Source organism: Motacilla alba, chromosome 7 (genome assembly GCF_015832195.1).
Source record: "Motacilla alba alba isolate MOTALB_02 chromosome 7, Motacilla_alba_V1.0_pri, whole genome shotgun sequence".
Classification (NCBI taxonomy): domain Eukaryota; kingdom Metazoa; phylum Chordata; class Aves; order Passeriformes; family Motacillidae; genus Motacilla; species Motacilla alba.
In genome coordinates this window covers 35,967,736-35,991,076 of record NC_052022.1, presented here as the reverse complement: position 1 = coordinate 35,991,076, position 23,341 = coordinate 35,967,736, and the positions used below count along the sequence as shown (strand labels likewise).

The 23,341-nt window shown below is 46.1% G+C and overlaps 1 protein-coding gene across 1 annotated transcript in view; it reads left to right on the top strand.

Annotated features, from left to right (window-relative positions):
* The first annotated feature begins 5,218 nt into the window (after window positions 1–5,218).
* Window positions 5,219–23,341, top strand: part of LRRFIP1 (LRR binding FLII interacting protein 1) — a 103,792-nt gene continuing 85,669 nt past the window's right edge. Inside the window, exon 1 of the mRNA XM_038141773.1 lies at window positions 5,219–5,428. Coding sequence (XP_037997701.1) covers window positions 5,339–5,428 — 90 coding nt within the window. The 5' untranslated portion in view covers window positions 5,219–5,338. The remainder of the gene's footprint in view (window positions 5,429–23,341) is intronic.

The following is a 23,341-nucleotide window of genomic DNA, read 5'->3' as shown; positions in this document are numbered from 1 at the left end:
GTCCTCGGGAGCGCACTGCAGGTGAGCTCCCTGCCCGGCACACTCAGAGCCTGCACATGTTGGTCTGGGTGAAGGCTGGCTGGTGCCCTCCAAGCAGGAGCATGGATGGGACAGGAACAGCCTCTCTGGGGTCACTGAGTGTCAGCTGGGATGGACACCCATGTCCCAGACTTCCTGGCAGGGTGAAAAGCCTGCAGTGCTTGGACCAGTGCAGACAGACCCTGAGGTTAGTGCTTACAACAGACTTGACATACCCACTAACAACCTCTTTTGGGGTGCGTGTTCAGAAATTTGGCAAGAAACCTCTGGTATCCAGACTAGAATGATATATAGTGTGTTTAGCTGTATGCTTTTGTGCTGCCTTGGCTTTAAGCTTCACATAGCATCATCTCCATCCCACTTATCTCCAAAGGACTTTACAAAAGAGAGATGCACTTTGAACAGACAAGCCAACCCCTTCTCATCTCAGTAAAGTCCTCTTCTGCTTATCCTAAAAGCTTTTCTTTCCACAGCTATTCAAGTTTGATTTCTTTTTAATATGGAAAAGCAGACTTGCAGGCATCATTTTAGGTAAGGTCTTGCAGATGGTTGTGCAAATGACCCTTTCTTGAAGTACTCTCAACGTTAAATGCAATGTTTTGGTGTTTCTGTTGTGATGGTGGCACGCAACCAACTCATGGCCAGTTTGTGACCCAAGAACTTCCCCCTTTTTCCTTATTAACAGTTGGTGAGATAGTGAATTTAGCCTTTGGCACTGTACTGGCTGTCTGCTTGATTCCACTCCACTTGTTTCTCAAGTCCTTAACCTCTTGTACGAGGTTTTACCTTCCTTTACCTTCCTTTTTTGGTGACACTTTAACACTGTGTCATCGGCTTATTTCATTAGCACTGTCCTACTTGTGCTGGGGTGCAGATGAAAATACTAAATGAAATCAACCCCAAGGTTAACCTTTGAAAAACTCCCTCCAAGGGAAGATTCTTCCTCAACCCTTAAAGCGATCCAACACTGAAACCTCGAGCTCCCCGAAGAGGCATCCCTGAGTGACCTGTGAGAAATTCACAAATGGAAAACTATCTCTCCTGGCATGCCAAGGTGATTAAAGGAGGCCAATAACTCATTAAGGGGTTTTGGCAAGATGAAGCCAACCAATAAGCTTTCTTCAGGAAAAAACCCATGTTACACTGCTGTTGGTAAAGGCAATCAAGGGCTGCTGCTGTTGTGGGATTTTTTTCCTCCGGTCCTCCTAAAGCTTGGCTTGGAAGCTCCACAGTATTGTCCTTGGCCAACCCAAAGCCATGGATCTCTGTTTTGGACCAGCTGGGAAGACACTAATCAGTTCTGGCTTTGCTGTGTGGCTACAAACTCCAGGCTAGACATGACAAAGCTAAGCAAGGCTCCCCAAGGGCCAGAGCTCTGCTGATGCAAATAATGACCCTGCTGACTTGAAGAGACAGAATAACAGTAAGGAATTTCATCCAGGCAAAATACACACGGACACCACCAGTCTCCCGAGTCCTGTCTTGACACTGCTCAGATGTGGCAACACACCTGAAAGCTTTTCCCAGGAGGTCTGATTTGCTGGAGAGGATCACCTTGGTTGCACCAGTGGGTTTTTTTGTTTTTTTTTTTCATTTTCCTGCAGAATTTCAGTGCCAGCACATACTTGTCTGTGATGTAATATTTTTTCCATTAATAAATCTGCAGACCCTGCTGGATACCACTGCTGTTATGTTTGCAAAATGTTACAATGCTAATGGAGCCCCGCTCATCTCATGTATCCTGACAATCTCAAATATTGGCCTCCTCAGTGTGGATTTTCCAAGGTCTTTAAAGCGTCCCACTCTCCTTGGACTAATGGACATCTTGTTAAAGCTGCCAGGCTTCATTTCTGGTTTGGCAGATGCCGTGACCTTCCAGTGGAGTGGAGAGGTGCCCTTGCGTTTGCTTTTAACACCCTCACTCAGCCACTGGATTCCCCTACCCCAGGGCTTGCCTCTAATATAAATGTAATCACATTTTCCTTCACAGGACACAAAACCGTCCATTTTATTACGTAAAAGATGTTCATCAAGTACACCACCACCAGTTTGAACAGCTGATTCTTGTTCTGACTCTCAGCAGTGGGGTTTTACAAGAGGGTTTGGTTTAAGAGCAGCACAGAGGGAAAATTGTATCTTTTAGAGTGTGCTCTGCACAAAGCAGCCTCCTTGCACACAGGATACTGGAGAATGAGGGGTGTATTATGCACTTATAACAGAGCCCTTTAAAACTGGCATGGGATACTCAGCGTTGTCCGACTATCATTCATCACACTCATGACTTTCAGACAAAACCAGCCTCGCCCTTGTGTTGCTTGTTAAAATAAGGAATGTGTGCTCAGTGTTTCATTTTCACTCACTGCGCTCCACAGCGCAGCCAAAACCAACGTGGTTTGAACCATTATTTCAAATTTATCTGGACAAATTATCTATGTGTAGCATTTTTATAACAAGATGGCTTATTTTGTCTATATTCTAAGAAAAAAAAATTACTGTGCATGTCTGGAATGCAGGGAAAGAGAAGGATTTCTTACACTGCAGAGTGCATTCAGTGAGTGATTTGAAATCTGACTGCAGTCACCTACCAGCGTGTTCTCTTCCAATTTCTCTGCTTTACTCTTTTAATTCTTCCTTCCCTCCTCCATCTTTTTTTCCCCCTTCCCCTATATTTCCTTTCTCTATTTCTTCCCTTCTCCCCTGTTCTGTTTCTCTCTTCTCCCCCATTCCCATCTTTCCCCTGGATTTCTTTTTTCTCTCTGTTTCTTCCCTCTCCCTTTCTCCCACCCATTTCTTTCCCCCTTCCCTTGTATTTCTCTTTCCCTCTCTTCCCCCTTTCCGCCCCCCAGATTTCTATTTCCCCTCTGTTTCTTCCTCCCCTTCCCTTCTGCCTTTCCTTTGTCCCCTCAATAGTCAGTTGTTGGACAAAAAAACCTGCCCAGCCCAAGGCTCTGCAAGGCTTTCAGCCAGGCAGGCAAACAGCACTGATGCAAATCCTACTGCACCCCTGAACGGGGAAATTCCTTGCATGGATACCGTGATGCAGCTGCACAGGTGGCCAAAATCCCTGGGTAACAGGGACCTAAAAAAAGGCACTGCCCCGCCTCTCTAGCCAGAATTCCTCAAAGGGCAGGGGCAAATGTGAGGATAAGGGCTCAGGGAACGAGCCATGCAGAGCCTGAAAGGGTGGCAGTGCTAAGCCAGGGCTTGCAGAGGTGGAAAAGGGAAGCCTGAGGGATATCTAGGAAAACCAGACCCAGCAACGCTTTGCCTTGAGGGTGAACTCAGTTTAAAGCCCCTGTGCTGCCTTGCAAAGCAGGTCCTTTTTAATCCACTTGCGTGGGGTCAGAGTAAACCTGACACCAAATCTGAGGGTGTGACGCATGTTCTGCTGCCCAAGCAAGGTGGGGGACTCATCCATCTGCTTCTGCTGACAAAATAATCATTTGATTCTTGCAAAGATAAACAGCCCCAGGTGCAAGGAGCAGCATTGATGCAGTACCACTACCCAGTCAGTCTGAGGATGACTCAAATCTCAGGTGTCGTACATGAAAACTGCCAATAAATATTGAGTGGTCAGGTGTGGCCTTTTACTTCAATCAAGTTTGAATCAATGGTAAAATTAAATCAGAAAGATCAAACGCAGCTTTCTGGTCAGAAGTGAGCAGGTGGGGTTTGTAGCCCTTTTCTCTGTCTATGTAATAACAGGAGCTTGAGCCACTTTAATTCATATTTAGGGAATTAGCATGAAAATTGAGGTGTAAGGGCTGTGACAGGAATCTCAGAAAATACATGTTCCTTGTCAATGTGAATTAATTAAGCACTGATGTACTTGGAACTAAAATTAATCCCGTCCATTTATACTTAATAGGAAAATTCATTGTTGAAGAGACCCCACAGGGCTATGAAGGTGTGTAAGGTGTCAGGGCACAGGGAGTCTCGTTTCTGTCCTGCTCCCCCTCTATTTGGGGCAGAGGAACCCCCCAGCTTTACAACTGGCAAGGTTTTGATGCCCGTTTCCACAATTTCTGGTAAATTTACTGCGTCCAGTTCCAAGCTCCTCAGGAAAAGAGAGGCACAGCTCCTGGAGGGGGTCCAGCAGAGGCTGCAGAGGTGATGATGGGAGCGTCTCTGAGGAGGAAAGGCTGAGGGAGCTGGGGCTCTCAAGAGGAGGCACAGCTGAGAGGGGACCTCTAACACGTATAAATATCCAAAGGGTGGATATTTATATATCTGGGTATTCCAGAGCACGGACCAGGCTCTGCTCCATGGGGCCCAGCAATGGGACATGAGGAACAGGCAGATGCTGATGCCCAGGAGTTCCACCTGAGCAGGAGGCAGAAATTCCTCCCTGGGCAGTGACCGAGCAGTGAACAGAGTGTCCAGAGAGGCTGTGGGGTCTCCCTCACTGGGGATATTCCAGACCCATCCAGACACAATCCTGTACTCTGGGATGACCGATTTTGGGTGGTGATGGCAGTGAGCACGGACCCATGCGCGATCTCGGGCGGTGAGAGAGCAGGAGCCCCAAACACAGCCCGGTTTCGGTGCGAGGGCAGCGGGCAGGGAGCCCGAAACGCTTCCCGGTTTTGGATGCAAGGGCAGCGATTAGGGAGCCCCAAACACACCCCGGGTTCGGTGTGAGGGTGGCAGATACGGAGCCCCACACACTCCCTGGTTTCGGATGCTAGCGCAGCGATTAGGGAGCCCCAAACTCTCCCTGGTTTCGGATGCGAGCGCAGCGATTAGGGAGCCCCAAACACAGCCCGGGTTCGGTGTGAGGACAGAGGACAGGGAGCCCCAAACACACCCCGGGTTCGGTGTGAGGGTAGAGGACGGGGAGCCCCGAACACACCTCGGGTTCGGGTGTGTGAACAGCGATTAAGGAGCGCCAAACACAACCCGGGGGCGGTGTGAGGGCAGCGAGCCCCAAACACAGCCCGGGTGTGGTGTGAGGGCAGCGGGCAGGGAGCCCCAAACACCGCCCGGGTTGGGCGTGAGGGCAGCGAGCGGGCACCCCCAGCCCGGGTTGGGGGTGAGGGCAGCGGGCAGGGAGCCCCAAACACAGCCCGGCTTGGGCGTGAGGGCAGCGAGCGCACACTCCCAGCCGGGGTTCGGCGGGCGAGAGGCGGCCCGTCCCCTCAGGGCGGGGGGCGGCGGCGCATGCGCGGGGCGGGGGGCGGTGACGGCCGCGCCGGCGGAGGCGGCGGAGGGAGCGGGAGGGTCGCTCGGGGCTGGCGGGCAGCGGCTCCGGGTTCGGCTGCGCTCCGGACCGGGCCGGGCCGCTCGGGACCGCCCCGCCATGGGGACGCCGGGCGCCGGACGCAAGCGGCTGCCGAACCGGGAGCGCCTGACGGCGGAGGACGATGCGCTCAACCAGATCGCCCGCGAGGTGAGCGGCGGGAGGCGGCATCCCCCCTTCTCCCTTCTCCATCCTCCTCCCCTCGCCTTCCCCCACGGGCTCCCCCGAGCGCCGCGCAGGCGCCCCCGGCCACCGGCACCGCGGCGGCTCAAGGGCGAGGTGGAAACCTTGCTTCACCGCCGCCTGTGCCACCGTGCCCGGGCTCCGCTCCGGCGCTCCGTGAGGGAAGGGCGTGCGGTGCCGGAGCCGCCCCGCTCCAGCCCCGCCGGAGGGGATGTCCATCGCCGGCCACTGCTGCTGAGAACCGCTGGCATTGGTGTTAAGCATTGAAAATAGGCCGCTCGGGTGTGTTATGGATTGGTATAAATCATAGAATCACAGCGTGGTTTGGGTTGGAAGGGATCCCAAAGATCATCTCCTTCCAAGCTCCCTGCCGGGAAACACCTTCCACTGGACCAGGTTGCTCCGAGCCCCATCCAGGCCGGCCTGGAACACTTCCAGGGGTGGGGGTGAAAAATGAAAACCAGATTACTGCCAGGTGATGCTGGGTGTGGGCATAAGTGACCCCTCTGTTTTGGAAACTGGTTTTTATATTGCTGCCCACCAGATGCTGCATTGTGCTCAATGTGACTTTAACCTTCTAAAGCAGCTGATTGCTGATGCTTCCTGCCTCCTTATTCCTCTTATGTGCACTCAAACTGGTTCAGTGCTAGCCGTGATAATGTGAATTTGTTTTTTACGTTTACTAAACCTGTCAGAGCCTGTTCTCCATCCTTGCTGTGGCCATCCTTCCAATGGGGGAAAGGGGGATGAGCAGCCCTGGGGTTCTTTTCCAGTAGGAAACCTACGAGAAAGATGGAGAGGGACAGGACAAGGGGGAATGGGTTCAGACTGAAAAAGACCAGGGTTAGATGGGATATTAGGGAGAAATTCTTCCCTGTGGATGTGGGGAGGCCCTGGCACAGGTTGCCTCAAGAAGCTGTGTCTGCCCCGTCCCTGGAAGGGTCCGAGGTCAGGTTGGATGGAGCTCTGAGGCACCTGGTCTGGTGGAAGGTGTCCCTGCCCATGGCACGAGGTTGATCTGAGGTCCCTTCCAACCCAAACCATTCTGTGATTCAGTGTCTGGACTGCTCCAATGCTGCTGCTGCTGCTGGGCATCCTCTTCCCCTAGCGTGGGTTATGTGTGTTAGCCCACCTGGTGTTGGTGTGACCCCAAGATGGGTTAGAAGATAAATTGTTCTTCTGGAAGAGTTTTAGGTCTGTCTTGGTTTCCTGTCCTGATTCAGAGCTGCAGCAGGATCAGGTGAATGCTGATGTATGGCTTATTTTTGGTTGCACTGGCTGGTAGATGGAGTTAGCTGAGACATTGTGCTCCTCATTGTCACCAGTGCCTTTCCAGTTGTTGTGCACCATTTTCTGGCGGTTTGTAGCATCTTTGGAGTATGCCCAGCAGAGTTTTGTGTGAGTGATTCACATAGTGTGTTCTCTGAAGGCAGATTTTTGTGGCAGGGTGATGAGAAGGTTCCCAAGGGTGGAGTTTGAGGTAGGAGGACAAGAATGTCTCATGTCCTGGACATGAGATAGCAAGTAAGAGTGATTGTGCTGCCTGTTAGAGTCAGGATAATATCCCAAGAATTGTTTTGGGATGAGGGATTGAATTCCACAAATGTGTCCTGGCTGTGCTGTCATTTGATCAAGGAAGGCATCAGTCTCTAACAAGGAACCCAGCTGCTCTTTTCTGTTGCACGTTTTTCTCCCACTTTCTCTTTTCTTTATCTTAGATCTGCTTTTCACTGCATTGTGTAATGATTTGAGGACTCAAACATTGTGGTGGTTTGTGGCTTGCTTTTTTTTTTTTCCTTTCCTTCTCCTGGGGTTTGTTTAAAGGACAACTCCATTTGCTCCAAAAGCCCAACAAAAGCGTGTCTTTTATCTTTTCCCTTGAGTGCTAAAACTGCGAACTGCCAAGTTCAAGGTTCAGCATTTTCCCATATTATTTTATCTATTTGCATTACTCTCTCTCAGAGCACTTTAATTGTTTTGTTGTTTAACTGCCTGTTCTCCACACAAAGGATCCCAGATGAATCCTTCTGTATGATCCAGAATATGTCAACTAAACCTTTTGTCTCTCCTTAGCAAGGATGTTGAGAGCCTCCATGTTAAGAAGGTGGGAGGGTTACTGATATTTTGGCTCCTCCAGCCTTCCTCGCAGGTGCTTAGACAAAGCTGGGACACAGACATGTGGCTTTTGCACATAGATTTTCACTCCTCTCCTGGCTTTGGTCCTTTGTTATCCAGAAGCAGGTTATTTGCAGATCCTAGAGTCTCATTTTCCCTATGTCCCTATGGGATAGCCCGAGAGAGCATCCAAACTAGACTGATTCACAGAGGTACCTTTTATTTTGCGGTTATTTTGGCAAACCCGCCGTTCTCTCTCTTGTGGGCTCCTATAAGAAAGACTTGCGAGGGCTTTGTGAAACTCCCGCCGTTTGAGTATAAAATTTGTTTGGATTTGCAGCTGGGACGTCTCGCACAGCCCGGGAGAGAGCCCGGCGTGGTGAAGAGGGCAGCGAGAGCAGTCGTGAGGGGAAGTGACCGCGCAAGAGGAAGGAAATTGTGAGGGTGAAGCATCTTGTAGTGACAAGGGTTTAGCAGCAGTATTAGTCATGTTAATCAGTAGTAGTTTTAATGTTTGAGGCCCTTTCTGGAGCAGTTTAACACCTTGTCTAGAGCTATTCAGAGCAGAGGTAGAAGGCGCCGATCCCTCCCATCAGGAAAGGGTAGTGCTGTACCGCCAGATCCGGCTACAGCGTTTGACAGGCACGGCCATCAAGCGGACGGCAAATACGTAAATATAATTAACACGAAACACGGCGTTCTGAGTTTCTAACAGACTCACAGGCTGCCACTCACAGGATTTGCTGTTCACACACCTGCCTTGTGCCGCTGAGCGTTTTTTCTTCCCGGGCGGCAGCGATCAATGATCGGCTTCTCCGCTTTCAGGCCGGCCTCCCCACCGGCGGATTATTCCGTGTTTAGGTCAATGGAAACTTTTGGGCTCTTTCACTGCCCTCGGTGAGCACATGCCAGCAGTGTTTGCAGCATCTAGCACTTTGATACCGCTCAAGGTCTGTGCCAGCAGAGCCAGCGGGAGCCGCGTGCCGCGTGCGGCTCGGGAAGGCACAGTCCTGCCCGGCTGAACCTTCCAGGAGCTGCCTTCCTGCTTGGATTAGATGGCTTTGATGTGATTACTCGAGACATTGTTTCCAAGGGAATTTATTTTTTTGCTGACTTCCAGTCCGCTAGCAGCAGTAATAATTGTTACGTGGGCAGGAGTTTTGCAAATCCAGCAAGGAGCTGTGTGTAAATGAGATATTTCTCTTGTAGGCAGATAATATTAGTTACTGTTTTTTATTTTCTTGAAGGAGGAAGGACAAGGTCAATTTCTTGTTTGTATCAGGAATGTAATTGACGCCTTGTTTTGCAGGCAGATGTATGTTGCACTGTTCAGAAAAATGATCGTGCTGTGTGTCCTCTCTCTGCTAGAAATCTTCTTCATCCTCCATTTTACAGAGCAGAGCTCTTTAGGTAATAATTATTTTGCAATTAGTAATTCAAGCAGCATAATTTATTTTTTATTGTTAAAGATAGTAATGTTGTGAGGGTTGTGCCTTCACTCTTTGTAGACTTTATGTCCCTTTCAAGAAGTCACCCACATCTTTGTACATACGTAATTATTAATTTTGTTAAAAACTAGCACGATCCATTTATGGACCATGCATTTGATTATTTCACTGAAGTAATCAGTTTGGGCATTGACCTGTATTCTTAGGGATTCAAAAATTAGGATGTTCCACTGCTATGAAGGAGCAGAAAGGGTTGCTAATTAGAAAAGGCTCAAAATGCAAATGAAACCAGCCAGCCAGGTTTAATGGTTACTGTAAGAGGGCACTGAGTAACTTCAACAGGCTAAATTGGAGTTTAGAGACTAGTGAAGAGATGCTGCAATGGTTGAATGTGGAATCTGTTAAATTGAGGGGTTAATTTGGGGGAGAAAACTCCGCTTTATACAGCACTTTGGGAGACTTCCACAAACAGAGATGGAAACAATTTGCTACAAGTTGAAGCTAAAGCAAGCAGAATGGCTGTTTGTGTATGGGAACTCAAGCCACACAAACTTCATTGAACTGTTATGCAAACCAGAGCATTTAAAGCAGTGTGTTCCCTAAGGATATACTCCCTTAGGATATATTCCCTATGTGTAGGAACTGGGCGCCTTGCTAGGGTAGGGGTGGAACTTTTTTGAGCAGTATTTGGCATTACAGATGCGTGAAGGCTTTTGTAAGCTGGGTGGATGTTCCAAGAGAAGCCCTTAGAAACAGCCTGGCTTACGCAGCGCCAGTACTTGACTTGGTTTTTTATCGCCTTACTTGCTGCCTTTAGGAGTGTTAACGTATGATCCAAACAAATCATCTGAGAAAAGCATGTCTGGCTTTTCTGTTCTAGAACAGAAAGTTACGAAAGCAAAGGATGCTCTTGGAGGGCTTGACTCAGCCCGGCTGACCTAAATATAGGAAGGAAGGAGGACTTTGTGGGCGATGCTTGCCAGTAGGGCGTGGGGAATCGTTCCAGATTTGAGATGATTTTATGTGGCAAATATGCTCTTCATCAAACTCTCCTTTTCCCCTAATGCTTTGCATCCATATATCCAACAAATGGTGCTGGCATCCCTTACCAAAGTCTCTCTCCCCCAAAGTAAATGTGGGAAGGAGCGGTTTAAAGAAGCGAGATAAAAATCTGAAGACCCATCTCATGTTGGTTAAACGGGTGACTGGAGGCTGTCTTACAATCTGCCTCTCGGCTTGAAATAATTAGTTGCCTTTCTTTGTGTCCGTGCCTGGCCTGAGTCCCCTTCAGCTGTTCCCTTGCCGTCTGAGGAAGCAGCTGTTTAGGAGCTGTGATTCCTGTTTCAGTCGGGCAAGGGACTACTGGTAGGATTAACAGCATGGGAAGCCCAGCCTCTGTCCTTGTAAGCCCAGATGCTGAGCTTGGCTGCAGGATGTAACGCTAATCATTACCTCATCTAGAAGGATGTTTTTCCAGGCCTCTTGCTGGATGAAGTTGGAGCTCAGATGTGCTTGCAAGGCCTTCAACACTGGGATTTTTTTTTTTTTTTTTCATGCTTTGCTTGCAAGGAGCATAATCCACGTAGTATTTTGGGCTTGTGAAGCAAGGTATTTGTCCCTCCTGTCAAGTCAGCAGGTTGCCAAGAGCAGTGAATCTGTCTAGCTAGACTGGAGCACTCGTAGGCAATCCTTAAAATAGCAGCTCTGAAATATCAGCTGTTGTCTCACTGGTGCTGAAATACTTTTTGGGGAGAAGCTGCCCATTGGAATGCGGGGTGTGGGGGGGAGGTGAGGGAGCTGCAGCAAACCAAATTTTCCTTCAGAAAGGTGACTTTGAAGGTTTGTATTAAACCCCAGAGAAGGGGAGGTGCGTGGTCACTTCAATGGCAGAGGCAGAGAAAGCTCCCTCGTGACTGGTGCTCTCGCACCTCTGAATCCACCGGTGACCCAGCTGGCTTTGCATGGAGTAGGAAAATAGCTGATTTTTGGGCTTCATCACACGGTAAAGATGAGGGAGGTGCTTAAGGGCTTCTTGTCAGTGGGCAGTTGTATCCTTTAACTCCCAAGACTCTCTCCTTTCCTTCGCCTTATTTTAGTTATGGAACAAGAAGCAGGCTGAAGAGCTTTCCTGGGTAATGCTGGGAAAATAAACTGGCGTGTGCGCTGAAATGAGAACATTACAAAAGGCAAAAATGTATTTCAAAAGCATCCTTATGGGCAGGCTTGGTGTAGAAGCAGTAGGTTGCAAGAAACGTAAAGCAGCTCTCAAAGGCCTGGCTGCAGAAGATTTAGCTATTGGAATTAAAGCTTGGTGTGGCACAATAAACACTAAATAAAGCAGTCCTTCATTGGAAGGCACGTGATGGTTTCAGATAGGCAGGAAGAGCCCTGCAGTGCTTGCAGTGTGCAAACGACTTCAGGTAGCTGAATTAATTTTCTGTTATGAAGATGTGGAAGTTCTGCTCATGCTGTTAAAAACTCACGGTTTTGAGGGTCTGCAGAGAGGGTACAGAAGTCTGGGAAAGCACAGAAATACCACTTTGATGCTGGCAGGAATGGGCCAGAACTCTGGCCACTGGGAGAGTTTGCCAGGTGTCCTCACCTAGACCTCAGCTCCAGAGGCATTTCCGATTAATATTTGGATGGTTTCTCCTTCAGCCTTTAAACAAACTTTGCTAAGTGGCATGAGGGGTGAAGGGCAAGGCTGGGAAGCATTTCCCAGTGAGCAGAGCTAGGAGCGCTTTTCTGGCCCAACCAGCTGAGAATTTTGAGTGTTGAGAGAAGACTCAAGCAAACTCTGACTAATTCTGCTGTTTCCAAAACTGAGCGTTGCTTGTTTTGGGGTGTGGATGTGTGCCTACACCAAAAACTGGGCAGAAATGGGTGGGTCCCTGGCTAAATGAAGCAGTGTCCTCCCGAGATGGATTTGACCTGCCCTCGAGTATCCATCCTGCAGTTCTGTGCTCTGTTCCTCCATCCCCCTCAGTGCTTCATGTTTTCCTGTAAGTGAAGTTCTGATTCACTGTGTGCTGCTTCAGGGTGTGGAATTCTGAAAGGAGAGATGTTCGTCTTCAAATCGTTTGGAAAGATGTTGGTTTTAATTTCAGACATAAAAATGTGCAAGTTTTAACAAAACTGTCTATTTCTGGGTTGAGAAAGGAGGGATGTTTTGGGGTTTGGATTTACTTGAACATAAAGGGCAGAGCTCTGGTCTAAAACTTCAAGTGACTTGTTCTGACTTGAAAGTTTCACTGAATACATTGAAATAACTTTTGTTAATGAAAGGACTTAAGATCCTGTTTAATGCCAAGAAAAATGAGTGTCTGAGCTAATTGCTCATTAGAAATGTCTGACCTAGAACTGGGAAGTTGATTGCTTTGGGGAGTGCTTTCAGTAGGAAATAGCCTGGGTGTGATGGGAGGAGAGGGGATTTGCTCAGCGGCATCTGCTTTGCCCTTCTGTGTGCCTGTGAGCCAGCTTGGCATGGGCTGTGCCTTTATCCACCTAAACACTCCTGCAGCTTCTCAGAGTTGAGCTGGAGACGAGGAAAGTGATCTGAAAGTGCCAAATCCGAGCTGTGTTCCCATCTCAGATGTGGCGAGGAATGAAGAAACCTCTTCATTTCTTATTGCTTCTACTCCTGGCTGGTTTATCACCTCTCTTTCCTCCTTCCTGCACCCTGCTTTTCTCTGCGAGAGTGGAGTTTCTTCTGTCATGCAGCTTAACCCTCACATTGGGCTTGCAAAACCACCCAGCGCCTTCTGCTTCTCCATCACTTCGTGAGCTCCCGTGCTCCTGGAGACAACATTTAGATTTTATTCTTGTGTTATGTGTTGCTGTACTAGAAACCTGAGGCTTTGGTACACCGTGATTGCCAGGTGCACCATCGTGGCCGTGTTCCTGTTTTTAATAGCTGGTAATTAGCTATGAGAGCGCTTGTTATCTTTGGCATGGGAAGAAGTGCAAAGACAGTAGTTGTGTCTCAGGGCTGCAGTTTCCTTTCCTTTTAGCTGTTGGAAGGTTCATGTGAAGGAGACTGGAATATTCCATTTGTATCCAAACTTCTGTCAAAGAAATAGCAAGATGGTATCTCCAACTGGCTGCCTCAAAAATAGAGCTGGGCTTTTCCTACATGATGTCATTACTTGCAGTTTTTGGATGTAATTAGTGTCAGATTGATTTATCTCTCCCAGAGCGGCCGAGTTTACTGGAAGAGAGTTCCACAAAAGGAGTTGATTTGTGTGTTTGCTGGTGTAGCTGTTTGGGCAGTGACTTGTGTGTCAATATTGCCTGCAGTGCAGTGGTGATGCCTCTGTCCCACTGATGATTCTCTGCAAACCATTCCCCAGTCCAACAGATGCTCTGCTCAGACAGGGAATGTAAAGGAGTAATATTTCTTCCCTCCTGGTTTTCTGCTTGTGCGTATCTTGTGACCTTTCCCTTCGCCAGCATCTGATTTAAATTTAATATTACTTTTTTTTCCCTTTGCCCTCCTCTTTTGAGTACTTCCTACGTCCCAAAATAACCTTTCTCTAATCCCACTGAATACCATGTTTAGTTGAGTCTGTCTCTTGTGTCTGCCTTTGCCAGCCCTTTCCAGTAGGCAGAAATGGAATACAGGAGGATCTGGCACGCTAAAAGCTGGGTCAGGTTTTTAAACTCATTCCCTTAGGTCAGATGGATTTCAGGCATCCCCACTTGGGTCTTCTAATTATGGAGCATTTATCAGCTAACATGCTGGGATGACAGGAGAGCAAGGAAAGGCTCTTGGTGTGCCTCACATGCAGAAAAATCTCCCTGGGCTCTGGTCTCCTATCGGACTCTTGTAGCTTCACATTTTTTCCCTTTTAAAACACACGTTGCTTCAGAGGCAGATAGTTGAGATATGTCTGTTTTTATCAGTGCCAAAGTGCTGCAGTCTTCACACAAACCCACGAAATTGTATTTGCTTCTGCTGACTACAGAGGAAACAGCCTACTGCTTCAGGTTTTTTGGTGGTTTTTTTTTTAAATGTGTATTTATGTTTTGTTTCTCTCTGAGTTTTTTCAACAGGCTCGGCAAGAAAATAGTAGATACAGCTTTATGTGCTCTTAGGAAACAAGTCAATTTTTTGATGGTCTGCAACCCCTGTTTCTTTGCTGTGCAACTGTGCATTTCCCATAAGCTGTTTTCCTTAAAATGTCCATTCTCCCACATGAAAAAAATGTGTGCGTTGGTCTAGGTTTGCTTCCTTTGCCGCGTGTGCTGCCGGGCTCTAAGAGGATTTACACTGACAAATATGTTGAACCAACATCTGCTGAAAATGAAAGTGGGCTTTTGGGACATGTTTTGTGATACCCAGAGGTCACCCTGCTCCATTGTCTCTTGCATATGAAATTGAAATCTGCCCCGATGTGAAATGAGTGCGCTGGAACAGTGATGTGACCTAACCTTTACATGAACTGTGGAGGAATCCAGGGGCTCTGGGAAATGCTGTGGATACAAGAGATAATGTTGGTGTATGTAGAGAATGTCACTGTTTTATTTATAGAGGGTTACACTGTGTTTTTAGGAATATTTGTGCATTCTTGTTTAATTATCCTGGGGGGAAAAAAAAAGTCATTATTTGGTGAATTGGAGCAAGTGAAGAAAGGTTCTCTGTATGTGCTGGTGAAATGCTTTTGGATCACTGATGGGATAAGCACATCCTGTCAAACTGAGCAATAATTTTCAGTCAAGAGGTAACCCAGAACTTTCTGTCTAACCAACCTACAAATTTAGCATTAGAAAATAAAATCAGTGCGTTTGCAGGGCTGTTACAAAAACCTAGCCTCATTTTTTTAGGGGAGACTGAACCAATTGGAACAGAAACAAGCTTTTTAGAGATCTGAATTATCCAGAGACGCTTCTCTGGGGTCTGCTGCCTGTGTTGCTGGCTGCACAAGGCTCCTCTCTCAGTCTTGCCACTATAAAATCAATACAGTGCACCCAAAAAAACTCTGTGAGTTACAGCAATCGGGTATAAACCCCTTAGGAATAACCTTTCTAAGATTTCTGAGATTGCTGCACTTCAGGAACTGGCAGAAAATCTTAGGAGAATTGGGATTTCATTGTGATTTCCTCTAAGAGAATGTGATTCTCCATGGGCTAAGCTTTTGCTGCGGGCCCATCCCGTTCTCTGACCACTTGTTATTTCTTTGCCATTTTTCAAACACAGCTGCTCCTGACCTTAAACTTACAGGTCGGCACAATTTGAGCGTTAAACAGTTAGTGTGACTGAGGATACAATTTACAATTCTGTCTCCTGGGTGGTAAAGGCTGCTAGGGGAAAACGGAGCAGGCGAAGGAAGGAGCTGCTGATGCGTTCCAAGCAGCATTCCATGATTTCCAGAATCCCAGTGAAACAGCTGTGGAGGTCACTCTCGCTGTACCCCTAGACAAGGTGTGTGTGCGTAGCCCAGTAGCACATTTCAAACTGAATTAATTTGTTGGTGAGAGGGTTAGGACACAGATTCTCCAGGTAATCCATTGCTGCTCAGCCCCAGTTGGGAGGCAGTAATCCCCTCCCACCCCCACACAAAAGCTGTCCAATCGTTTCTCAAACAATGCTGTTTTTTTAGCCCTAATCCCAGTTGAAGGGTGGTTCAGCGCCATCGCTGAACTCTGGGCAAGTTCTCTGGACATGTCCTGGCTCTCTCTCGGGGAATTCCTCTTCCCAGGAGGGAGAGGGTTGTGGAATGATAGCAGCATGAGAGGGTAACTCCTGTCCACCAGCCAGGTAAGACCATCTCCCACATTTCTGAGCTGATTGCAGTACTGAGATACGGAGGACAGTGCCGTTTTAAATTTTTTTTTTTTTGTTTGTTTGTTTTAAATTGATTTTTTGACAGGTCTCTAAAAATTGCTGGAAAAGTGTGAATTCTTTAAAAAAAAACCTTGTTCCCTGTGAAATATCCTCTGTGTGCTTTTTCTGCAAACTGAGTGTAGGACTTGGCTCCTCTCCCGGGGAGCCGTGGTTTCTAAATGTTTGAAGGTTGATATTTGTGCTTGAAGGACAGAAAATCCAGTGCAGCATGGTGTAGTGGAAGCTGTTATCCATCCTCTGCAGCGTCCAGCTGTGCTAACAAGAAAAGCCTGGCTTTTTTAAGGTGGTTTCTCTGGATTTAGGCACTAGTGCTCAAGCAGGTTGTGGCATTCCCGTGGTGGATGTTACGGATAGAGACTCGCAGCCTGTATTTGAGGTGTTCTGCCTTTCCCTTGAGGATATGGGCAGCCTGAGGGAGAGCTGTGGGCTATTTCCTGTAGCAGAATATCTAAATTAACCAGAAGCACAGTCCCTCTGCAGGAGGATGGTACAGTTTGAAGAATTCCATGTAATTCTTTCCCACCTGGATCTCTCCAAACACTTTGTTACACAAAGAAGTGGTCCAGCTTAACAGAAATGTGTAGCAGTGAGGGGCATGAAAAATCACAATATTTACAATAATTCCCTTGTATATGGTGATATTTTTTTTTTACAGGAGTTTCTCTCATATGGTGAATTTGAAACATGGTTTGTTAAATATATAAAATAAAAACAGTCACCCCTGGTGACATCTCTTGTAGGGTCACCTTATGCAATGTATTTTATATACTGCACTTCTGATCTTCTCCAGTGCTCGTGATGACCCTGGCCCCTTCTTTTAGGTTTCATATAAAATCAGTGCAGTTGGAGAGGGTGAAAAACCAGTGCCTTGCAGCTTGCAACCATTGCACAATATCCAACAAAACAGCACATTGTAAACATAATAAAATGGTCTATTAACAAATTGCTTTATTAACTCTAATCAGTCTAAAGAGCTAAATTTAATTAAATCTGCTTGTGGATGAGAACATTCCACTCATGGAAGGGTGCACTAAAGGTCATCTCCTGTTTTGAATCTTAATGTTCGCATGTGAAAGTTTGTTTTGTCTTTCATTTGCTTGAGGTCAGGTAAGGATGTGCCTTTAAGGATTTATTATTATTAATTATTTGAAGAGGTTTTGTCTCCCTGCCCTTTGGTGAGAGAAGTTAGAAATATACCTATAAGGCGTGAGGAAAAACTTTGTCTATTAGATGTGTGTAGTTGTAGGTATTTAACACTTTTTGAAATGAAAATGCTGTGTAAAAGGGGATGGAACCCTTTGTTCTGATACTGTTTTGAACTCCCACTTATTAAAGTACTTGACTCTAAACAGTAATTTGATTTTTAAATATCTTGAAATTTTAGGTCAATCCTTTCCAGGGCAAAAGGCTCTTAAATGAGGAAAAAGGAGAATATCTATTTTCAGTTACATGGCTGGGAAAGGCAAATGCCACTGAGCGCAGATGAAACCTTTTTCACTACTAAAAAGTTGTCTTGGACTTATTTTTTTAAAGGATGCTCAAACAGTATTGAGTGTGCACATTTCTGAGCGGCTTCTACAGCATTATCCCTTGTTTGGACATTTTTATTTTACATTTTGGAAGAAGGCTCTGGACATCTGCCTTACCGTGAGAGTGTTCCAACACACTGACTTTTCTCCTACTGTCAATGGGCTGTGGGATTGAGGATCAAGACTGTTACAATGAGAGCTTAGCAGAGATAAAATAAAAATTATTGTGGCTCCCTAACAGTTTAAATAGTGCTGATAGCATCTGATAATGTGGGGTCCGTGTAACCTGGTTTGAGTATGCAGCCTGATCACAGACTTTAAAAGAAATGCTGTGTGGCACCTGAGGTGAGGAGCGCTGAGCGGTCGGTGCTGCCCAAATTCTGGAGAGACACGTGCTGAAGGAGAGAACAGGAGTTCTGGGAACCGGACAGGTTAAAAGTCCTTCAGCAGTCGTTAGAAAAATTCATTTCACTTGCGTTTTTTACATTAGCCTTCAGGAAGTTCCACGAGCTGACACCATGGGCATGGCAGGAAATCCTGCCTGGCAGCCAAAAGTCTCAGTGTCACCTTGGGAAGGCCTGCAGAGTTTTATAAATTTGATCGTTTGTTATACCTGTGTTACGTTACTGCTGAAAACCTCGGGCGTTTTTATCTCTGCGTGCAGAGATAAATAAATTTGATCAAGGGTAACTGTGTTATTTATACCTGTGCTGGGGTTTTATTCCTGTGTGGGATAAAACACGCTCTCTTCTGTCAGTAAATGCATGACGGTTTCTTGGATGTATTTTTAATATTAAAAAAACAAAGGATGGGGAGGCAGAGGGGAAGAAAACAGCGGCCACGTGGGGGAAAGGTGAGATGGAGGAAAGGGAGCAGCAGATAAGGTCTGATGGCAGCAGCCGTGCAGCTTTGTCACTCCTGCAGGGTTTGTCTGCTCCTGGCCTCAAATCTTTGTTTCTGCTGCCTTGAATGATGTTCTTTACAAAAGGCTTTGCTGCCTTAAAGAAGCTCAGTAATGAAGTGTAAGTGGTAGGTGTGATGGCTTTTTTTTCAGACTCTCTGCACTCCTGCTCCTTGAGAATTACGGGGTGCTTTGAAAATAACTCCAAAGGGGGATTTTTTTTTTTTTCCACCTCATCCAGGGGAGCTTGGATTTGGCGTCAGGCAGGCTGTATAATTCAGACACACTGTGCACCAGACAGGCAGTTTATATATAGAAGCAACACACTTCTAGTGCTCTCTTTAATGTGCTAAGCTTGACAGAATTCCGTCTGAGATGCAGTAAGTGGTTGCTCTGGCTGGATTTGCTAGCTGATGAAGACTGGGGGAAAGAGGGAAAGTGTGCCCTGGCAAATAGGGGAAATGCAGATGATTAACGTCATACATTGAATTGTTTCATTCAAAATATTATATATGCTTTCAAAAGGGGTAATAAAGTAGTTATGTGATTTATTGATTTATTTGTTTATTTATTGTCACACTCTTCACTTTGCTTTTGCCTCAGTTGTACAGCAGAAAAGCGGGCAGGGGATGCAGTGAGATGAAATATTCATCCCAGTGCTGCCATACCAGGACAATTATATAAATGGATTTAATTTCCAATTCTGTAGTGTTTCAGGGGGTTCTTTGTGAGTGTGACTGTGCAGGGAGCACCTTGGGAAGTACAGAAATGAGATTTTTTAAAAAATCTAACACAATGGGCCTAGTTAATAATCTTCTATGCTTAGTTATTTATTTGATACAGCTTTTCTTGCACAATAGTTTTAAAACCAGCCCTATTTTTATAGTACATGAAAATAGTTAGGCAGGGTGGGAGTCAGCAATAAATATTTTTATTCCCTGAAGTGGTGGCTCTCAGCCAGTTTCTGTGCTCTTACTTATCAGCTGCTGGTCTTAATTCAAACTTTTTTTTTTTTTTTTTTTTTTTTTTTATCTCTGAGAAGCAGGAGTAATTATTTATGCATGATTCTTGCTCCTGAGTGTTGTTTCATTAATGAGATGCTGTGATTCCACAGCTCTTGAAAGGAGTTCATTCAGGGGCCTGGCTGCGCCACTGCCCTGTGTGACACCATGCAACTCAATCAATAGAGATGCTGGCTTCAAAGTGTCCTGGTGTTTTCCTAAGTTTTATTGAAGATGGAGTCCCTTGAAAGATTATGTGGCTGGCAGTGCTCAGTATGATACGTTTTTTTCCCTCCTATAAAGAAAAAAATTAAATCAAACTTCCAGCGTAAAGGTCTCTCTTAAATAAAAGATATCCAAAGTGGGGGCTGGATGTGAGCACAGCAAGGAATTTTCACTGTGTTGGTTTATCTCCTCATCCTGCTTGCTTGCTTATGCTGTGAGATTATGCTGCATAAAAATGAAATCCCAAGGCAGGGAAAAAAAACCCCCAAACCCCACACACTCACAGCTTCCTAGAAGTTTGTCAGTCAGTGCTTATTTTAGAAATGGACTACTTCAGGGGCATGAGAGAGAATTATGGTAATGCCACTGAATGCCTCAGTAGTCAGATGTCAAAGCACTCTGCATTTGTTTTGCTTGAATGCCATTTATGTTGCTGCTTTTAGAAGATAATGTTCTGCTTTCTCACTTTCATGCATCCCGTCAGCTGCCTCCATTATGGAACGTTCCAAGCTCATCAAATCCAGAAGTTTCAGTCTTCTTTTTGGTTACTCTTAAGCGAAGGGCAGAAAACAAGAGCCTGGTTTGTTCTATTGTCTGGTGGCTTTTTCTACCGTAGCTGGAAATTCCAGGGGAAAGGGCTGTGGCTGGAATGGAAATGGAGAATGAACTTCCCTCACTTGGACATGGATTCAAACCAGGAGCAGAGTGATCCTGGCAGGGAGCTCTGGGAGAATCTGTCAAATGCCACACTGTGCGCTGTAACACTTAGTCAAAAGAGGAGAAAAGGGAAAATGAATTGGTTGTGGGGGAAGAATAGGAGAGAGGTGTTGTTATACCTTAAAATATCTTTGAAAGCTAATGTTGGTGTTGATTTTACCAGCTGCTTGTGCCATAATTAAGGGAGAGGACATGATCCTGTGTGTCCATCCAGGGCACCAGTAAAGAATGAGAGCAGAAACCCAGTTATGGTGCATCTTTATCCTCCTTTCTTAATTCCCCAGCGCTTGCTTCCCTCACTTTTCCTGCCGTTGGAGAGGTGAAGCAGTGCTGGCTCTGGAATGGTGTCACCCTAAGGTTCTGTCTTCCCCTCCCTGCTGCTGCCTCACGTTTGCACCCAAATGGCAAAGTTAACCCCTTAGAAGAGCAAAAATAACTCTTCTGGGAATGCACTGTGCAGGAAAACTGCTGTCTTTTCCTTTTTCTCTCTTCCTTTGGAGTTTGGATTTTGCCTCAGCGCTGGAAATGTACCGAGCAGTTCTCCGGGCTGAAGTAGGTCAGAGTGTGAACTATCTCAGTCTCTGTGGTTCAGGTGTCACAGAGCTTTTCTGCTTGCTGGCTAACTTTCAATTCCATTCTGAAACAGATTAGAGGTCGTTGGCTGCTTTTTTTGGATACGGCATCTTGGGTATTAGTGAAACCATTGCAGGAAATGCTTTCTTTCTTTTTTTTTTTTTTTTTTGTTTCTTGAAGAAGACCTGTCTTTTCCTGCCTGGATTTGGCAAGGTAGGAAGCCGGAATGGAAGGATTATTGAGATGAATTGACTGGAAGGTTAACCTTGCTGTTGATAGTCCTTCACTATCTCCGTGTCAGGATGGTTTTAATCTAGTGCTGGTCTCTAGCATCTGAAATCTATTATAAAGTGATTACATTGGGTGGAATTGCACTTCAGAAACCACAGCCTGAGCTCAGCAGAAATTGCACCGGACCTTCTTTCTGTGAGTAAAAGCTCCGTGGTGCAATGGATGTTGTCTTAGGACACTTCTAGAAGACAAGGATGTATTTAAAAGCAGTACTAATTTACTAGCAGAATCGAGAGAAAATGAGCTTTTGTGCTTGGCAGTTCTCCTCCTCCTCTAATTCATCTTTTTTTCCAGTGCAAATTTGAGAAGTCGTGTCTGGGTGTCCCCAAAGTTTGGCAAGTGCAAACCATATAACTTTAAGTATTTAATTCTGGAGAAGATACTCAGTAGGACTTATGAATGAGGTGAAAGAACAGACAGGACAAGCCAAGAGGTTCTTAATAGTTCTGGCTGCTTTTGTATGTAGTGCATCTTTCATCACTGCTTTTGGACTGGAGTCACGTCCTCACATCCAAGGTTTTTGGCCTCCTGGCTCTTCTCTTAATGTAGCTGCAGCAGTGTTAGGCCACGATTGCTTAGCAGTAACCTCAAAGATCTTTTTGAGGAGGAGAGCTGGAAAAGTATCCTGGTAAAGCTCAGGAGCAGAGCTATCCCTTCGTCTGTTCCTCCCACCCTCAGAGCAAGCGAGTGATGTGTGTGCGAGCAAAGGGGGCAGCAAATGACACCTCTGAATGGGCTGGGAGTGCTCATGCTCACCTGCTTCTGGTAAAAATGTGGAAAAACCTCCTATAGAGAGCTTTGCATTCTGGCCGTGGCTGAGGATTTCTCCCGTGCAGGAGGCCCGAAAGCTGAGCTCATTTCTTTGACGAGATTATGTTGCAATCACTTGCCATCTGAAGCCAGAGCTTTGTCAAAAAAGACATTGGAGATGACAGCTGAGAGCTGAAGAACTGGCACACCTAAAAGGGGAGGGACTTGTCACACTTGTTGCTGTTCAGATTCTGTGCAGGGCTCTCTGAAGATGCTGCAGATGCAATGTTAACCTTCCCAAATGGTCTGTGAGAGTGGAGTTTGAGGGGCAGGAAATCTGTGTGTGAGAACTACAGCTGACCCAGCCCCTGTTGGACACCTCCCTGTGCTCTCCCAGCTTGGCAGCGCCAAGTCCCCCCTATTCCTGCTCCTCAGAGATGGCAGGGTCTGCTTTTCCCATTGGGACGGTCATCCAGGTGTCACTCCTTACCTAAAAATCAGATTTCCTAATTGCTGCAAAATACCAGTTGAGGTCTGAGCCTGAATACAGCCCTGGTTTTTAATTTATGAGGCATGGCACTCCAAACAGGTGTGGAAGTAAAAAGATTTATATGAAAGCTTAAGAGGAGAGCATCAATTCTTTTCAACGCTTCCTCAAAAGCCCATTTTGTATCTCCAAGTGAATTTTGAAAGGGCTGTTGCAGACTCGTAGTTGGATGCTGAATCTTGTCCACGGAGATATTCATGTTAAACAGTTTCAGCTGCTCATTGTACTGAGTGAAGCAGTTCCATCATCCAGAGCAGTTCAGGATGACAGATTATCAAATTGAGTCTTTCAAAAAAAAAAAAAAAAAAACTCAAAAAATCGCTCAAAGCTTTGATTTGTACTGGTAATTATGGCTAAGGACCTCTCTGAGTCTTACAATTAACTTTAATAACCTCATAAATATTCTCCAAATATAATTAAGGGAAATTACATGTTAGGGAAATAAAGATTAAGTGGCTGTGTTGGTGAGGACTAATAGGCCCTAGCAGAGCTGTGATTTACAAACAAGACCTCACAGAGAAAGTGGCAGCTCTCTGGCAGGGGTTTTGTTGATACTTCTTGTTCGAGGAGATAGTATTGTTTATACACCTTGTGCATCAACATTAATAATTATACTGGATAATTTAAGACCGGTCAACACTAATATCACCAATCTGTGCTTGGATTTCTGAAGGCTTGAAAGGTAAGTTCAGCTTGAATCTCCTCCCCTTACCCTTTTTCCCATTGGATGGGAAGGGTGAGAGAATCTTCCCCAGAGTCATTCCCAGGCAGGGAGGCACAAATAAGGAAGGGTTGTGTTCCATGAGGGAGTTATGAGAATTATTTGGGGTTGGTGGACAGCTGCAGCCCTCTGCTCTCGTGTGAATGGTTTCCTTTTTGTCACAGTGCTTATTTTAATGAACTCCATCTGCGCAGGGCTCAGTCCATCACAGAGAGCAG